Raw genomic sequence first — 16,466 nt, 5'->3', positions numbered from 1 at the left:
TTTAAGAGTTTGAGTTTTTGGGGGGCAGATATTGCAGAAGAAATTCTCTGGACAAAGGAACTTCCTAGATCTAAGTGCAGCATTGCCTGTAGAGAATGGAAGATAAGTCTGCCTTCTAGTAACTGAAGCTAGTCCTCCAAGCTACAGGCAGATTCTAATTAACTAAAAATAATTAATCCCTTGCTTAAAACAAAATAACCCTAAGAGCCACAGCTTCTGGATCCTCTGATCCATGCCAACTTCCAAATGCCTAGGTTTTACAGACTTGAAGCTATGATGAGCACATAGCACAATTTCTTTTATTATTCTAAATAATATATAACATTCTAAAATTTAAATAGAACCTGCCTTGGATCTAAGGTTTCCAGTAACCTGTTAACCTTCAGATGTATTGGTCTAAATCACACACACCACAGTATGGCATCACATTGGTTAGCAGTAATGGAAGTTCTGTTGCAACATATCTGATAGGCACCCAGGGAAGAATTGTGATTTTATTAGAGTAGTAAGTACAGTGGACCCTTGTTATATGCTGGGATTTGGTTCCAAGATCCCCCATGTATAACAAAATCTGTGTATGCTCAAGTCCCATTAAATATAATGACATAGCAAAATGGTGTCCCCTATAAAAAATGGAAATTCAAGGTTTGAACATTTTCAAACCGTGTATGCTTGAATCCGTGTATAAGAAGGGCCAACTGTATTACAAGTTTCGTCCAATTTAGTTTTTAATAGATTTTTTTATGAACAAGTTTGGGCAAAGGTAGGACTTATATACCTGGTTTACTGACTTATCCACTGACCGCAGAAGGACTTATTTCAGAATAGATATGTACAGGAATGCACTGTAAATAATATTCATAGGCCCAAAGTAATGAGTGACTATTACTCTGAATAATCTGAATATTATTCTACAACCTAGGCAATCCCACTTCAGTCTGGTTTGCAAACAGTGATTACTCTTCAAGGAGGACTTGGATTGGATGTTTCAGCTGACATCAATGTGAATATGTGGGAGCAAGAACTAAAAACAGGCATTAAAACAAGGTATGTGCTTCCGTTTCCCCCTCCCCTTGATTATTATGGAAAATAGCCCCAAAACAGCATACAACCTAGAAGTGTAACTAAGTAACTAAAGCTCTCTAAGACAGATGCAGGATCTGGACTGGGGTTATGATGATTGAAAACCAACTGGCATTGGAACCATGACCACCTAGTATGATTTCTCATCCCATCCCATCAGTGCTGTTTTGTTCCAAAATAGCCTTTTTCAATTGGGCCATACTTGTGGGGTTCTAGGAGATGTCGTTCAAAATGTAATGTACCCAAACTGATCTATTTGAACAGATCAGAGAGAAATTAATTTTTTTGCCAAGCTAGTGTATTTGGCTCTTCCCTCACAGAATTTTTTTTAAATTAAACTTTAAAGTCTGGGTCTATCCACAGGTATTTTACACTCTGGTATTTGATGATCACCTTTTATAGCCATTTCAATAAATGAAATGGCAAGCACTGAGTACAGATAATAAAGTTTACTGCTTTTAATCACAACCAGCTTGATATCTCAGTTAATGGATGTTCTGTCCTTGTTTTTACCTGTTTCATGTCTTCCGTCCTCTGTGTAACTTGGGCCAACTTAGGTTAACCTCTATAATTTAAGCAAAACTTGCCAGTTTTACTGGTTCCTGATCCTCATTACTGTATGCCACTTTGAGGATGAGAGGCATCCTGCCTCTAAATACTACCTGATGGGGACCATGTATGACTTAAGGTGCTGCTTGTGAGCTTCCTGTAGACTCCTAAATACAACAAAATCCACATTCCACAAAAGAGTGATGTCCTTTTTAGCCAACCAAAATGCACAAATTGCATCATGCAAGCTTTAGAAGCTCCATTGACTTCTTCATCAGACCAAGATGTTTAAAGTCATACAGGAGGGGGAAAATGACAATGTTAGGCCTATACTTTATCTTAGATGTTCTTCTGTTGTCAGTTAAGATTGTCTGGAGAGATCACAATGCAGGCAGAGGCCACAGACACCTTGGGAAGCAGAAGATGGGCTAGACAGCCTTTTGATCTAACCCAGTTGGGCTTTTCTTATTTTCTTATGGTGGAACATGGCAAACCTTAAAATAAGTGGCTATTGCTAACAATGGGTTACTAACTTCTTTGAAACCCATTGCTGGTATTATTTTTCTCACCAATTACAGAGGTGCCCTGACCATTGATTTCCAAGCAGAATTGGATGCTCCATTCTTTCAAGCCACTGTGACAAGTCAAACAGGGGCAGAAATGGCCACCAATTTTAATACTGCTGCAAAACTTTCTGGCAGTCCAGTGCTCATGTGTCTGCAGCTTACAGAGGAACAAGTCTCTTACAGGTAAGCTATTATCTCAAGCCAAGAGATACACCTTCCATAGCTGTCAAATTTGAACCCATGGTAATTCCAAATATTCCTGATAAGTTTCTCATTAGTCATAGCAACTTGTCCATATCTGTTAGGAGACTAGAGCATGTCTACTGCATGTTGCCATGTATGGTTGCAGTGATGCAGAGCACAGTATTCTCCTCAACCCTCTACAACAGTGGTTCTCAACCTGTTGTCACAACCACTTTGGGAGTCGAATGACCCTTTCACAGGGGCCGCCTAACATATTTCCAATGGTCTTAGGAACCGAGAGCATCTGTTGGGGGTCACCACAGCATGAGGAACTATATTAAAGAGTCATGGCATTAGGAAGATTGAGACCCACTGCTCTACAAAGCCCCGCAGAGTCTCACTTTCAGCCACTTTAGAGCCCCCATCCACAGCCATTCACTGACTAGTGGAGGCTAGGTGGGATCAGAAAAGCATCTAGACACAGAATGATGGTATCATCTTCTGAGACTTCAGATTTCAGCAGATGATGTCATCATGTCATCAATTGGCATCTGGTTATGGAGATGAAGCCAGATGCTTCCCCAGTTCCCCTTGTTCTTCATCAGCCACAGAATGGCTATGAGATGAGGGGCTACAGTGGCTAAACTATGAGTTCAGGGAGAGGCTGAGAGGAGAGATGCATTGTAATCCCATCTGTGAAACTTTTACACTATGCTTTTCAATACAGGATTTCAATCACTGAGGGTCAATTCGGCTATAACACCATACCAGTTTTTGTGCTAGTCATTGTTAAGCATGAACAATGTGATCAGATCTTCAAAATCTACAACAGGCAAAACAATTTAGTGCAGGGCTTCTCAAGGTGTCTGATGTGGCAAACTGACTTTTCCTCTCTGATGTTCAAAGGACTGGTATTATATTTGTGCCATGTTATTATCCTATTGGCATGATTTCCTAGAAATTTGCCAGGGACCTGCTGCTGATAATTTGCTGATAACTTCCCAGACCACATGGGCCATCACTTTCAGTAGCATCAGTTTAATTGTAAATGTTTATTTTTCCCTTCTACTCAGCAGTCACTTTCATAAGTTCACTCCAAACATGGGGCCATCATCCGAAATATAGTTTGTAAATTTAGATGTACTGTAATTATAATGGGAAAACACAGGACAAACCATGGTAAGCAAAACATTTTCAAGGCATTGTTCAATTTCCTGGCTTGGCAGCCTACTATAAACCATGATTTATTAACTGCTACAACTTCAAGTGTAAAAGTAGCCATGTAATGTTTGGCAGTACATTTGAATGCAGTCATGGAGGCTCTGAGTCATCTCTGACATCATCATTTTGACAGAGACATTTCACACATTGATCCATAAATGAAAGACTGGGAAGATATATAGAGCTGTGAACTGTATTCATAACTGGAACATTTAAGGGTGCACAGTATTTGGAGGTAATGCCCTAGGATGGTCTGATTGCTTGGCAACTTTGATTTGGGTCAGCTGACATTGAATTCAATTGCTTTGTCTTAACAAGTCAATACTAACTACATTTGGCATAGCAGCATGTCAGAATGGTGGCTTTTTAGGCATGGAGGAAGGCATCTGTTCGGAACATACTGCACATACAGCGAACCTCATATACTATGGCTTCAGCATGTGCTAACACTGGGGAAAAACTGAAACAAAAGTGTGGGCATAATTTCCAGAAATGTTTTCATGCCTTCCCAAAATAGCATGCTTCTCATATTTAGCAGTTCTGGGGGTCTTTCAAATATTCACTTGAGAAAAGAATTACATTGTCAAGTTGCTACATGTTCAGTCAGATCTGACTATATCAAGACAACGCTCACACATACACACACAATGCCGTCCTTCCGAGAGGAGGGTGAGTAGGGAGAAAGGATGTGATGTTCTTGCCAAAGCAAAAAAAGGCAATCTCTATCATGCCATATTGTGTTTGCAACAGTAAGGAGATCAGTAGGCCATTGTGGCAAGACTTTGTTAGTTATGTGACTTATGCATGCACATATTTCTTTTGGGATGAAGAATAACAAAGTGCTATACTGTAGCCCTTTTTGCTACATCCAACCACTGATGTCACTAGGATTGGCGTCGCTCTGTGCGGTAACTCATGGTGTCACCCCCACCCCACAGACTTGCTCGCATACTACACCATATAGATTCCTTAGTAATGTTTTTGTACGAATGTTACTCATAAATCATAATTCTTGTAAATCAGTGAATGTGATTGTAATATTTTGACATAAACAATTAGCAAAATTAAAATTATACCTTTAAATTATAATATCGCATACAAAGCCTCAATGTATTTACATATACATTGTTTCATGTGGTTAAAGTGAAAAATTGGTAAAAGAGAAAAATTTAAAACAAAAATTTTAAAATCCTTTTTTAATTTTTTTAAAAGGTAAAAAAATTAAAATTAAAAATATTACAATTTAAGTATTTTCACAACTTGGGGGCTCCCCTTTTCTCTCCTACTGAGCCTCACCCCACTCACACCATCTTTATAGTGTTATGAAGGGACACAGGCAAATGCCACAGCGCATTTCTTCTGAAAGGCAGATGTTTGGGAAGCAGTGGTGCCACACACACCCCGCCCCTTAGAGGTGTCACTCATTGAGGTAAGACACTACTGGGCCCCTTATGATATTCATGCCTTCACAAACAGATCCAGGACCTTTTAATACTTTTTTTAAACCTGTAAGCGTACATAAAAATACAGTATGCCCTTGCTTGGTATCTGCTGGGGTTTGGTTCCAGCCCCCTGTGAATGCCAAAATCTACGGATGCTCAAGTCCTATTAAGTACAATGGTATAGTAAAATAGTGTCCCTTATCTAAAATGGCAAAATCAAGGTTTACTTTTTGGAATTATATGTGTTTCTAATATTTTCAAGCTGTGGATGCTTGAATCCATGGATAAAGTATCCGTGGATATGAAGGGCCAACTGTATGACAGGTACAGTGGACAGAGAAGTGTTCAAAAGGGCATGGACCATATAAATAGCAATAAGTGTCCTTGTCCATACGTACCAAACTAAACCAAACTCCATAGGCTGCAGATTTACTAAGAGCCACTAACATTCCATATGAGTGTGCAAACTTTCAAACGTTCATCTGCTTCATATTTCATAAAGAAACAGAGTTATTGTTTTTTAAAATATTGCTGGACCACAAAATCTACTGTTAAAACTCCCTCCCAGTATGGGGATTTCAGACTGAATGAGTCACTACTGATAAATGTGCTGACATCAAATTACAGCCTTCCAATTCAGACTGGGATAGAGAAGAAAGGTTGGGTCTCCATCAATGAAAACACAAGTCTTGGTGGAGTTCAGAGGTCTGCTTCCTATGTGTGTATGTGCCTTTAAGTTGTCTGTCGACTTATGGTGAACCCATGCATTTTTCATAGGGTTTTCTTAGTCAAGGAATCCTCAGAGGTGGTTTGCCAGTTTCATTCTCTGAAATCTAGCCTACAGCACCTGGTACCCCTTAGGCAAAATGCTGTTTCCTGAAGCAGCATAAAGCAAACATACATAGCAAGAGTACAGTTGTTACATAATCTGGAGAGAAAATTGTAGGTATTGCCTTAGATAAGAAAGCCAAATTGTGATAATTACAGGTATCATATTGGCTACTGCTCAGCCGTGTACAGTGAATCACATATACCAATTAGTTTTCACATTCGCTTATTAGATTTTATTATTGTTAACCATCCCCTAATAGTGAATAACACTTGAGTGCCAGTTTTGGGGAGAAAATGAAATATAAATTCAAACAAATCAAAGAATGGGCAGATTAAAAGTCTTGGGTGCAATAGTACTGCACCTTTGGACTCAGTGGGTCCCCACTGCTTTTCATAGTCAACCCCTTTGGACTCAGACTGAACTTTGGCCAAAACTCTTGAGCGCAAAAAACCATACACAAAGGAAAGTGGAATATCCCCTATCTTTAGCAGGGCGATTATTTATCACCCTTCTCATTAAAGATAATGAATTCAGTGCCCACAGTTTGAGCTAAAGTGGGTTCTCATAAAGCCTCGGCAGGTCACCAGGAGGTTAATGGAAGCCTTGGGCAATGCCAGGCGAAAGAGTATTAAGCAGAGCCCCACTTACAAAGAACGCTGGCTTATCTTTTACACTGCTTCAGTGATAAATCCCTTCCCTGCTACATAACAGCTGCCTCTTCTGCCAAGATTGATTTCCCACCAGACATAACATCACTGATCTCTTGTGCTGTTGTTGATAAATCTTTCATGGATGGCTCTTGACATAAATAGACCCAGAGCAGGTTTCTGTTGCTTCTCTGTGACATCAGAAGTAGAGACCCTTGGCAATGTTCCCAAAGCTAATTCAAGGTTAGGAGCAGAAACCTTTTCTCTTGTGAAAGACAAAATTGTTCTCTGAGGAAAAGGCCGTGGCACTTCCATAGACTTCAGAGGTGTGAAACAAACATCACTTGCTGGTTTTGTATTGACACCCAGGAGAAAGTCATTTACCTCTTCTTTCAAGGCACTATAGTCTTGGGTTTTCTTATTGTATATATCAGCAGGAGAGCTTGCAAGACTTACTTAGAATCTTTGGTCGATAACTCCCAGAAACAGCCAGAGTACTTCTGGGAGTTGTAGCCCAATGAAGTAACTTTTCTAAGCTCTGTTATGTGTTGACAGCATACAAAGATAAGGGCCAGAATTCACCAAGGCCGCTATAAACGAGTAACCTAGAATTAAGTGTTTGTGACTGGTCTGTATTCACAATCCCTATGATTTCAGGTAGGGGCCATAAAAGTCGCCCAATCCTCACGTACTGGGCAGTGACTGTGTTTATTCCCCTTTTAATCAGGAAGCATTTAACTGATATTTCCACCCCCTTGTACCTCCTGGTGTAAAGGAAAATTGTGATAGGGAACATGCTACTTCCCAATGTACCAGAGATTGCTCAGAGGAGCTTTCCAACCAACAGGAGAACAGACCCCTGTTGCTCAAAGTAGCTGCTACCCAGTAAGTGATGATGGAGGGTCAGGCTGGGTGACACTATTTCACTATGTAACTACTTGGGTAGTCACATAACTATGTATGTGACACAGAATAGCCTTCGTTATGTAGGTTTATTACATAGCTAAGTAAGTGATGCAGAACTGTGGCCCTAGAGATTACTTCAACTTCTATGACTGGCAGGCTCCAGTAAAGTGTAACCTGCACATAGTTTTGAAGCCCATATACCAAAGATATAATGCATATACATCTTAATAATGAAAGAAGGACCCAGTACGGTATACTGGGTGGAATAATGGCACTGCTGCTTAGATTTCTGCTCAATCATATACGTTTTTTTCATATTATATCACCAACATATTAGCATATGGAATCCAGTTTAATGGCTGGGGGTTTCTCAGAATGGTAAACATAAAGCTATCATTTCATGTATGGAAAATCATTATACAGTGGTCCTTCCACATGCGCTGGGGTTAGGGGGTGAAGAATGCCTGTGAATGTGGAAAAATACAAATAAAAAACACTATTATTTTTACCTAAGAGAACACCTCTCTAAGAATCTCCAGGTCCTCTAATGCAACTCTGTGCTCAACATCTGCCAGAGGTTGATGCTGGAGGACCTAAAAATGCCTAGAAAAGTGTTTTCTCTGGGAACTTCTAGGTTCCCCAGAACAAGCTGCATTGGAGGACCTAGAGATTCATAGAGAGGACATATTAATCAAACTGTAAATAATCAAATCTAAACAAAGTCAAAGCCACAAATGTGGAAGGCCAACTGTTTATTAGGAGGAAACCAATACCTCATTATGCATAGGTTTCCTCAGGTAGGCTGGATGACACCAGGTGGCAGCTCTGCCCATCCCACCCAAATTACACCAATCAGTTTGTTCTGGATGAGCTCCATTCTGCCTTCAACTGGCTGACATCCGTTGCCCTCCTGGATGGAGCTTTATGCTCCACCATCATTAAATATGTTCTTTGCCTAAGACATCACCAAGGGGATGCTCAGTGCTTTATGATGTTAGCTTTGATAACTGATGGTGTGTTTTTCCCCCTTCCTCACAGAGAAATTTTCACGGTCTCTGAATCTTCTGCAAACCACAGTGCTACTGTTCGCAAAGGGAGACATAACATCATCCCTGGACGTGAAGTCCCCTTGCATCAAGCCAACTCAGAAATGTGCAAAATCTTGCTTTCAGAGACAATGGAACAATAAAACCTGCAAGCTTGGATTTGTTCTTCCTCTTTTCCCACCTATGCCTAACCTTGAAAAAGTTTAAAATGGAGGAGCCATACCCCCCCACCCCTATTTCTTGGCCAGAATCCTTTCAGGTTCTTATGTTTTCATAAATGGACTTGCATATGCAGGAAGCAGAATTGTGCAGTTGCATAACATCCATATCCAGTAGAGGACTGCTGTTATTTTACTATGTAATGTATTCCCAATGCACATCACATTGATCCTGGTGCGCATCACGTTGATCTTGATGCCATTGGACACCAATGCACGTTAGGCACTCTTGCTGGTGTCCCGTTTCACATGTTCACAATTCAGTACAGGGGCTTCCTAGACCTAGAACCATTGCTATTTAGCTAAGTAGTCATAAAGTTACATAATGTAAAAGGTCAGCTAGAATTCTGGTTAACATTCTTTAACACCCCCAACAGGCTGGATGGACCCAAACTATACCCAATGGAAAACTGAGTTTGAACACCTTATAGCCCACTTTTCCATTTGTGCTTAATATTGTGCCTGTTTAGACATAGCAGTTATGCCTCATTTATGAAACTCAGGAAGGATGTCCTCACTATAACTTTCCTTACTCCCCATAGCCTCTCTAGCATTAATAATCTTACCTGGAATAGCTGACTCTCCATGCTAGCCCATCATTGAAAAGGTTACTTCCAATAAGTTTAATATGAAAATGTAATCTTAGAGGGCAGGGCACAGCAGCAAAAGATCCTATGGGCAAAAACTCATTTTGTATGAGATCCATGATGGCCTTCCCAGATGTTATGTTAGCAGCATCTAAATCCCAAAGATTTCAGGACCCAAACATGTAATCAAGAGGCAGGTCACAGAATCAGAGTTGGAAGAGACCACAAGGGCCATCCAGTCCAACCCCTTGCCATGCAGGAACTCTCAATCCTTGTGATGTTATAGAGGTAGGACAGACAAGGGCTGGAATTGCTGAGTGTGGAAAAGGGTTTCACGGCAATCTGGCTAAATGGGCCCATAATCTGTCTAAAATCTGGCTGATGGGGGAAACAAGCATTTGGGAGGGGGAGCAGGGCAGGCAGCAAAATGTTCTCTGGACTTGCAGCAGTTGCCACCATTTCCACTGAATCTCATATCCTCACATGTTGTTTACAGCAGGGGAAAATGCTGAACTCACTCCAAAGCTGGTGCTAGTTGTCCTGATGATGAATGGCTATTTCCAGAGAGATACTGCAGGTTTGGCCTTTAACCCGACTTTGCTCCAAACGATTAAGTAGCCCATGATCTGCAGCACACCTATATGGGTTATTATTTTTAATCCTCCATGCTGCTACTGGGTTTTATGGAAGGCTCACAGTGGGTGGTTCACCCTTCCCCCCAGCCTTGTGCTGCTGGGGTGTTTTGGATAGGGCACCCATAACATTGTACAAGCACAAAGTGCTCATCCCATTGCAATGAGCCAGAGAGCCCCCAATGCCAATGGGGAATTGGGTAGAGGTGTTTAAAGGCTTTAAAGCCAGCTCACATAGAAAAATCAGACTTTATCTCTAGCACCCCTCACTCCACAGTTTGTCTTCCTTATCTGAGACCGAGAGAAGCACAGCAGTTCCCTGATATTTTATTCCCGCACATAATAACCCTTGCTTAACAACAGCACACATTCTTTTTCCTGGTTATCCTATGGGCATATTAAATTGTTAAAGCCACAATCTACCAGTGGGAGATTTGCTACTAATTGTGGTGGCACACAGACTGCTCCCTTTTGCATGATCCAACTGAAAGAACACATGCATTACTTTTTCATTGCAAAGGAAACTGACAGTCAGACCACTCCAAACAGCTAGTATTTAACTTACAAACTGTAGACCATCAGTGACCTCTAGTGATTACACATCTAGCATAGTGATCCAGAAAAGTCAATCCTGAACCAGCATAGCATAGTAGTTTGAGCTTTGGACTACGACTTTAGACACCAAGGTTTGATTCCTTGCTCAGCCATGGAAACCCACTGGGTGACCTTGGGCAAGTCACACACTTTCAGCCCCAGAAAACCCCACACAACAACAAACCTCAAACAGCAACAGCAGCAATGGTGATACCCACTTTGGGGAGAAAGGCGGTGGGGGTGGGGAGCGAACGGACTTTCTTGGTAAAACTTTTGACCAAGAAATCATTGCCTGTGGCAGGGAAAAATTGCAAATGGGATAAAGAGACCAGTTCAAGATGTTACATAGTCATACAGTGACTGACTCCTATCACCAAAAAAACCTACAGTATCCTGTGGAAATATCCAGAATCCTGTATGGTTCTTACATATGTATAAGACTATATTCCAGTTTAAACCCCTCTCTCCATTCCCACGACTGGGGGACTTTGAGGGTAACTACATAGCCCCTAAACTAGGAGCCATGTCAAGATTGTGAATATGTAGCAATCACAACTACATAACACCAGAAAGGTCATCATAAATCGGAAACGACTTGAAGGCATTCAACAACAACAAACGCACTCATAATTATGATACAGGATTCTGGGCATTACAGTGAGCCCTTGTATCTGCTGGCATTTGGTTTCAGGACCCGGCATGGATACCCAAATCCATGGATGTTCAAGTCACATTAAATACAGTAGATAGTAAAATGATGTACCTTATCTAAATGGCAAAATCAAGGTTTTCATTTTAGAATTTATATATTTTTAAAATATTTTCAAGCCATCAGTGCTTGAATCTGTGAATAAAATATCTGTGGATATGGAGGGCTGACTGTATTTTAATACTTAGCCTGCAGACATGGCCTTTGTGGGTCAAAGGGTCCTGTCACAATAAGGCATAAAAGAATGTGTTTATATTCATATTCTTAAATTGGATGCACAGTTCATTTCATTTACATCCTCCCAACATGGTGTAATAAAAAAGTATATAAAAGGCCACAGTCTGGGAAAGTTACTTGTTTAGACTGCTGACTGGGAAATTGTGCAAGTAACTTTCCCCAGGTCTGCAAAAGATAGCAGAAACAGACTGGGAAGAGAACCATATCAGTGGTGGTCCCCAGTTTGTAGAATGGGCTTCCCTGAAAGGCTCATCTGGTGCCTGCTTTCATTTTAGCACCAAGCAAAGATATTATTATTATTATTATTATTATTATTATTATTATTATTATTATTTTCCCAAGGACATTAAAAATCTTAAATCATCAACTGTCCATGCTGTTTGGGAAGTAGTTGTAGTCTTTTAAAAAAACCCTATCGGTAGTTTTTCTGTGTTTTTTCCACTAGACATCCCCTATTTTTCATTTTTGTGCGAATGTCATCCTAGCTGCGGTTATCATGTTACCTTTCCAAATTTTCTTTCTAGACTGCCCTGCATTATTCTAATAAAAATAGTTCTGGTTTTAATTGGAGTTTCATACTCAAAACATTTTCTATAAGTTCTTTTATGCCTTTTCAGTATTTTTTAACTCGAGGACATACCCACCAACGGTGGTAAAATTCCCCTTCTTTTTCCCAACTTTCCACAATCTGTTTTTAGTTTGTAAATTTTAGCTAGTTTCTCCCGAGATAGATACCATTGTTAAAATATTTTATAATAATTTCCCCTTAGGTTTCGTGAAATAGTATACTTAATCCCTCTCAACCAAGTATTTCCCCATTGTTCCAACTGAATTGGGTGGCCTACACTCCTTGCCCATTTTAACAGTGGCTGCATAGTAATTTCCTCCTCCGTCTCAATTTTTAACAGTGCTTTAAAAAATTAACCCTATAGTTTTCTTTTGGGCTCCAACAATTACCTTCCCCAATTTGCTCCTTTTTACACTGTCGGATATTTGGGGAAGTTCTCCATGAGGATAGGATAAAGGAAGGAGCCCATGAAAGGTAGGGATTAGTAGGTAAAGAAAGCCACAGAGCAAAGGGAAGATAGAAAAAAATACTGGCAGATAGGAAGTAGTACGAGTGATATGATCTGAATGTAAGTAAGAATATTGTGTTTGTTAGATGAGTGAAAAATAAAACTGGAATAAGGAAGAAGGACAGTGGAATATTTTTTAGGATGGAAGTGTTATGTTTAATTGATGGGGTTAATGGTTGTTTGTAATATTTATTGTATTATTATTTGTGTTTTTAATATTAATAAAATGTATTAAAATTAATAAAAGAGGGGGAGGCATGTTTGGGGTTTGTAGACTAGAATCTACTTCCTCAGAGATACATTATCACCCAGACTTACTCTATGGCCATATATATGAATGCAAAGGAGGAAAGTGTAAACAGTGGGGACAAATCATTTGCCAATTGTTCATACTGATTTATCTCTGCCAACAGTTCAGGAGTCTAGAAAATGGGCTCTACCCTGGAAGGGTATGTCACAATAAATCTGTCCAGCCTATCTAATCTGCACATCATTTAGAGTAGACCATTGGTTCCTTGGGGTTTAGACATATTCATCAGTGGATTCAAGGGGTTAACTGCAGATGGAACTACCAAACTGGATTGCGGGTTCTGTCTTGCAAATGCCAGAAGACTCTCTCCTTGCTGTGAAAACTGCCACTGCCAAATCAGTGCTTGAAACCATTGTCCTTGGTGGCATGAATTAATGACTAGACGGTGTTGTCCTGGGCAGTGTTTGCTCACTTCTCTGTGTGCCAAAGTCAAAGTCCTGGCGAAATCAGTGACCAAGTCTACTTTGGCTTGCACCTATGTGTCCAAACTGAGGGCCTATGTGTCCCCAAAGGGCCTAGAATATTCCCCGTTCAACCCAACTTGACACCACACTGTTTTCCCAATAAATATTGGACTGTTGACCCTGCAGGGGTGTTTGTGGTGGCTTGTTGATAACATTTATACATTGACCCAGGAGCTGCATATCGGTTGAGGGATTTTGCTGTTAAACTTTGAGAAATTGTGATTGTTTGGAGAGCAGTTTTGTGAGAAGCAGTATTTAATGTAGGCATTTAAAGCAAGCCATTCAGCATTGTGGAAAGGAGGAAAGGATACTTCCACCGGACAATTAATTAAGTTCATGTCCAAATATATTGAATAAATGAACAGGATAAAAGGCCCTGGAGGGGAAATTATGGTCAATCAACATCTCCGTGGAAATTGTGCTATAAAAACCTAACAAATCACCTGATCATTTTTGTGTTAGAGCTTTATTATTTATTGTTTATTTACTAAGTTCCTTATCCAGATAATTGCATTTACTTAGACAAAATACAGCAAATCAGGATGTACTGCTGGTGATTCCCCCCCCCTCTTTTGAAAAGAGGTTTTTTTAAAAAGTAGCAACGACATGATTTGTACAAAATGGCTTCCAGGTATAAAACAAATGGTGATTAAAAAATCCAAGCTAACTTCATTTATTACAACAGACTGTCAAAGCAATGATGGATGAAAGAGCTCATTCTGAATGCACTTTAAGAAAGAGGCGAAAAACCATGGTACCAAATACAATCCAAAACTTTAGTGAGTCACAGAAAAGTCCCTCTCACCTTGACAAGGGTGAAGCCCAACAGTAGTAAAAATCCTTTTATATTTCCCAATGAATCCAGGAAGAGAATATTAAGCATGTAATTAAATTCTCCCATTGTAATCTGTGAGGCTTCCCAGTGCTCATCTTTAGAACTGTATCTTCTATGGATTTTGCCCCATGAGTCACGGAAAGATGTCTGATGAGTGGCACAAGAAATCCTATTAGTTGTGGCTAAAGGCCACACAGTGTGTCTAAACAGCCAAACTGTTTCAGGATGGACTGTGCTCCACAGCCAGGGCCAGACTCACCATTCGCTAGAGTGATTCAACTGCCTCAGGCTGAAGATTTTGGTATATCTTGAAGGGAAAATATGAGTTATTTTAAAGCCTTCCTCCAAAAGGCAAGGTTTGCTTTTATTGCTATAAAGTCCAAGTTAAAGTCTAAAATTTCTGTAGCAAATTCTAGTTATCTCACTAAAGGATCACTGTCACTAAACACTAATTCATAATCAGGTTAGTCAAGTATGATTTTTTTAGTGCTTTAATATATTGAAAAGTACCTGATCCTGTCTGACCTTGGAAGCTAAGCAGGGTCAGCAATTTCGGAGGAAGGGACTGTCAAAACCACCTCTGAGTATTCCTTGCCTAAGAAAACCCTATGAAATTCATGAGGTCAGCAGGCATCAACAGATGACTTGAAGGCTGATACACACACCAATACAGATATATGGGTATAATGTATTTTAATTTTCTATAGAAAATTGCATAGTGTTTTATTGTGCTACACCTTCTGCTGTTTGCTATGGCAGTAACATTGAACTAGTTTTTAAAAAATATTTGCATAGCGCTTCAGTGATTTGGCTGGCTTTGGGTACGAGAAAAGTGGGGTGCCAATGGCTGTTCTGTCTCAGGCAGCCAAAGGTCTTGGGCTGGGCCCTCTAGAAGAATAGCAATAGCAAGTACATTTCTACACTGCTTATCAGTACACTTAAGCACTCCTCCCTAAGCGGTTTACAAAGTGTAAGCTCATTGCCCCCAACAAGCTGGGTACTCATTTTAGAGACCTATGGAAGGATGCAAGGCTGAGTCAACCCTGAGCTCCAGGCTGGGACTGAACTCACAACCTTGTGGTTTGTGAATGAGTGGCTGCAGGACAGGCATTTAACCACTGTGCCACCAGGGCTCCTGAGAAAAAGAAAAAGGAGCAGCTTTTTGGACTGGCCTCTAGTCAATTTAATGAAACTGTTGGTTGTGTTTTGTATCTTCAAGTCATTTCTGACTTATGGCAAACCCTAAAGTGATGGAGTTTGGGGGGAAGGGTTGTCATTGCCATCATCTGAGGCTCAAAGAGTGTGATTCACCCAATGCCATGGCTGTGCAGGGTTTCCACAACTGAGCAGGGATTCTAAGCCTGGACTTCAAGTGTCCTATCCCAGTACCCAAACCACTACATTTCACTGGCTCTCCTGTCAAGGATGTGTCCGTTGTGATAACCCCTTTGTTGCTCAAGGATACGGTTTGGAACCTTCATTAGCTCCTTTCATACCTGAAACAACAGTATAACAGTATAAAAGGGTTCCTTCTGTCATTGTAGGTGATAGCTGTTTACATGGAATGAACACAGAAGAACTGGACTGAAAGGCTTTCCTTTGCCCCTCTCTGGCCCAAACCATAGTTTGGTGCGTTTTATGAATACAGTGGGCCCTTCACATTCACTAGGGTTAGGGGCACAGGATCCGTGTGAAAGTAGGGAAAATGCTTTTTTTTAACCTGAGAGAACACTAGGTCCTCCAGCATAACTCTGCTAGAAGCTGACCACAGAATAACTCTGCAGGACCTACAAATGCCTAGAGAAGTGTTTTCTCTAGGAATCTCTAGGTCCTTCAGAGATATTCTGTGATCAACTTCCAGCAGAGTTATGCTGGAGGACCTAGAGAGAACATATTAAACAAATCTGCCATCAATCAAATCCGTGGAAGTCAAAGCCACAAATGTGGAAGGTCAACTGTACATGCACACATTACAATACCCCATCAAGGGCAATCTGAGAGTTAAAGCTTTGGTTTTCAGTTACCATATATACTCATCTATAAGTCAAAAAATGTATGCTCAAAGATTGACCCCCAAATCCCAGGTCAACTTATTTACGGGATAGTATGGTAATATGATAGAATCTCTTTCAGATTTCCCCGGTGCAGTTTCTTTCAGTCCTGAGCCAAGCAGATAAGAGTCCTTGGTGATTGACTGCTGTCTCTTTAACAGTCCCTCTCCCATCCATGTGCTGTCTCGGCAGCGAAGGCTGAAACACTGAAGCCTACTATCAATTGCTGCTTCCCTCTTACCACTCACATACACACACTGAAGGAGCCTCCAAGTTTT

At 40.5% G+C, this 16,466-nt stretch overlaps 1 protein-coding gene across 1 annotated transcript in view; it reads left to right on the top strand.

Moving 5' to 3' along the window:
- Positions 1-8,623, top strand: part of LOC149318769 (microsomal triglyceride transfer protein large subunit-like) — a 29,984-nt gene extending 21,361 nt beyond the window's left edge. The window contains exons 16-18 of the mRNA XM_089507875.1: positions 923-1,047; positions 2,211-2,381; positions 8,468-8,623. Coding sequence (XP_089364001.1) covers positions 923-1,047; positions 2,211-2,381; positions 8,468-8,618 — 447 coding nt within the window. The 3' untranslated portion in view covers positions 8,619-8,623. The remainder of the gene's footprint in view (positions 1-922; positions 1,048-2,210; positions 2,382-8,467) is intronic.
- The last annotated feature ends 7,843 nt before the right edge of the window (positions 8,624-16,466 follow it).

The sequence above is a fragment of the Sceloporus occidentalis genome, unplaced genomic scaffold (genome assembly GCF_023333645.1).
Source record: "Sceloporus occidentalis isolate IW3139 unplaced genomic scaffold, rSceOcc1.0.p SCAF_2, whole genome shotgun sequence".
Classification (NCBI taxonomy): domain Eukaryota; kingdom Metazoa; phylum Chordata; class Lepidosauria; order Squamata; family Phrynosomatidae; genus Sceloporus; species Sceloporus occidentalis.
The sequence above is the reverse complement of the archived record's forward strand: the minus strand, read 5'-3'. Positions and strand labels throughout refer to the sequence as shown.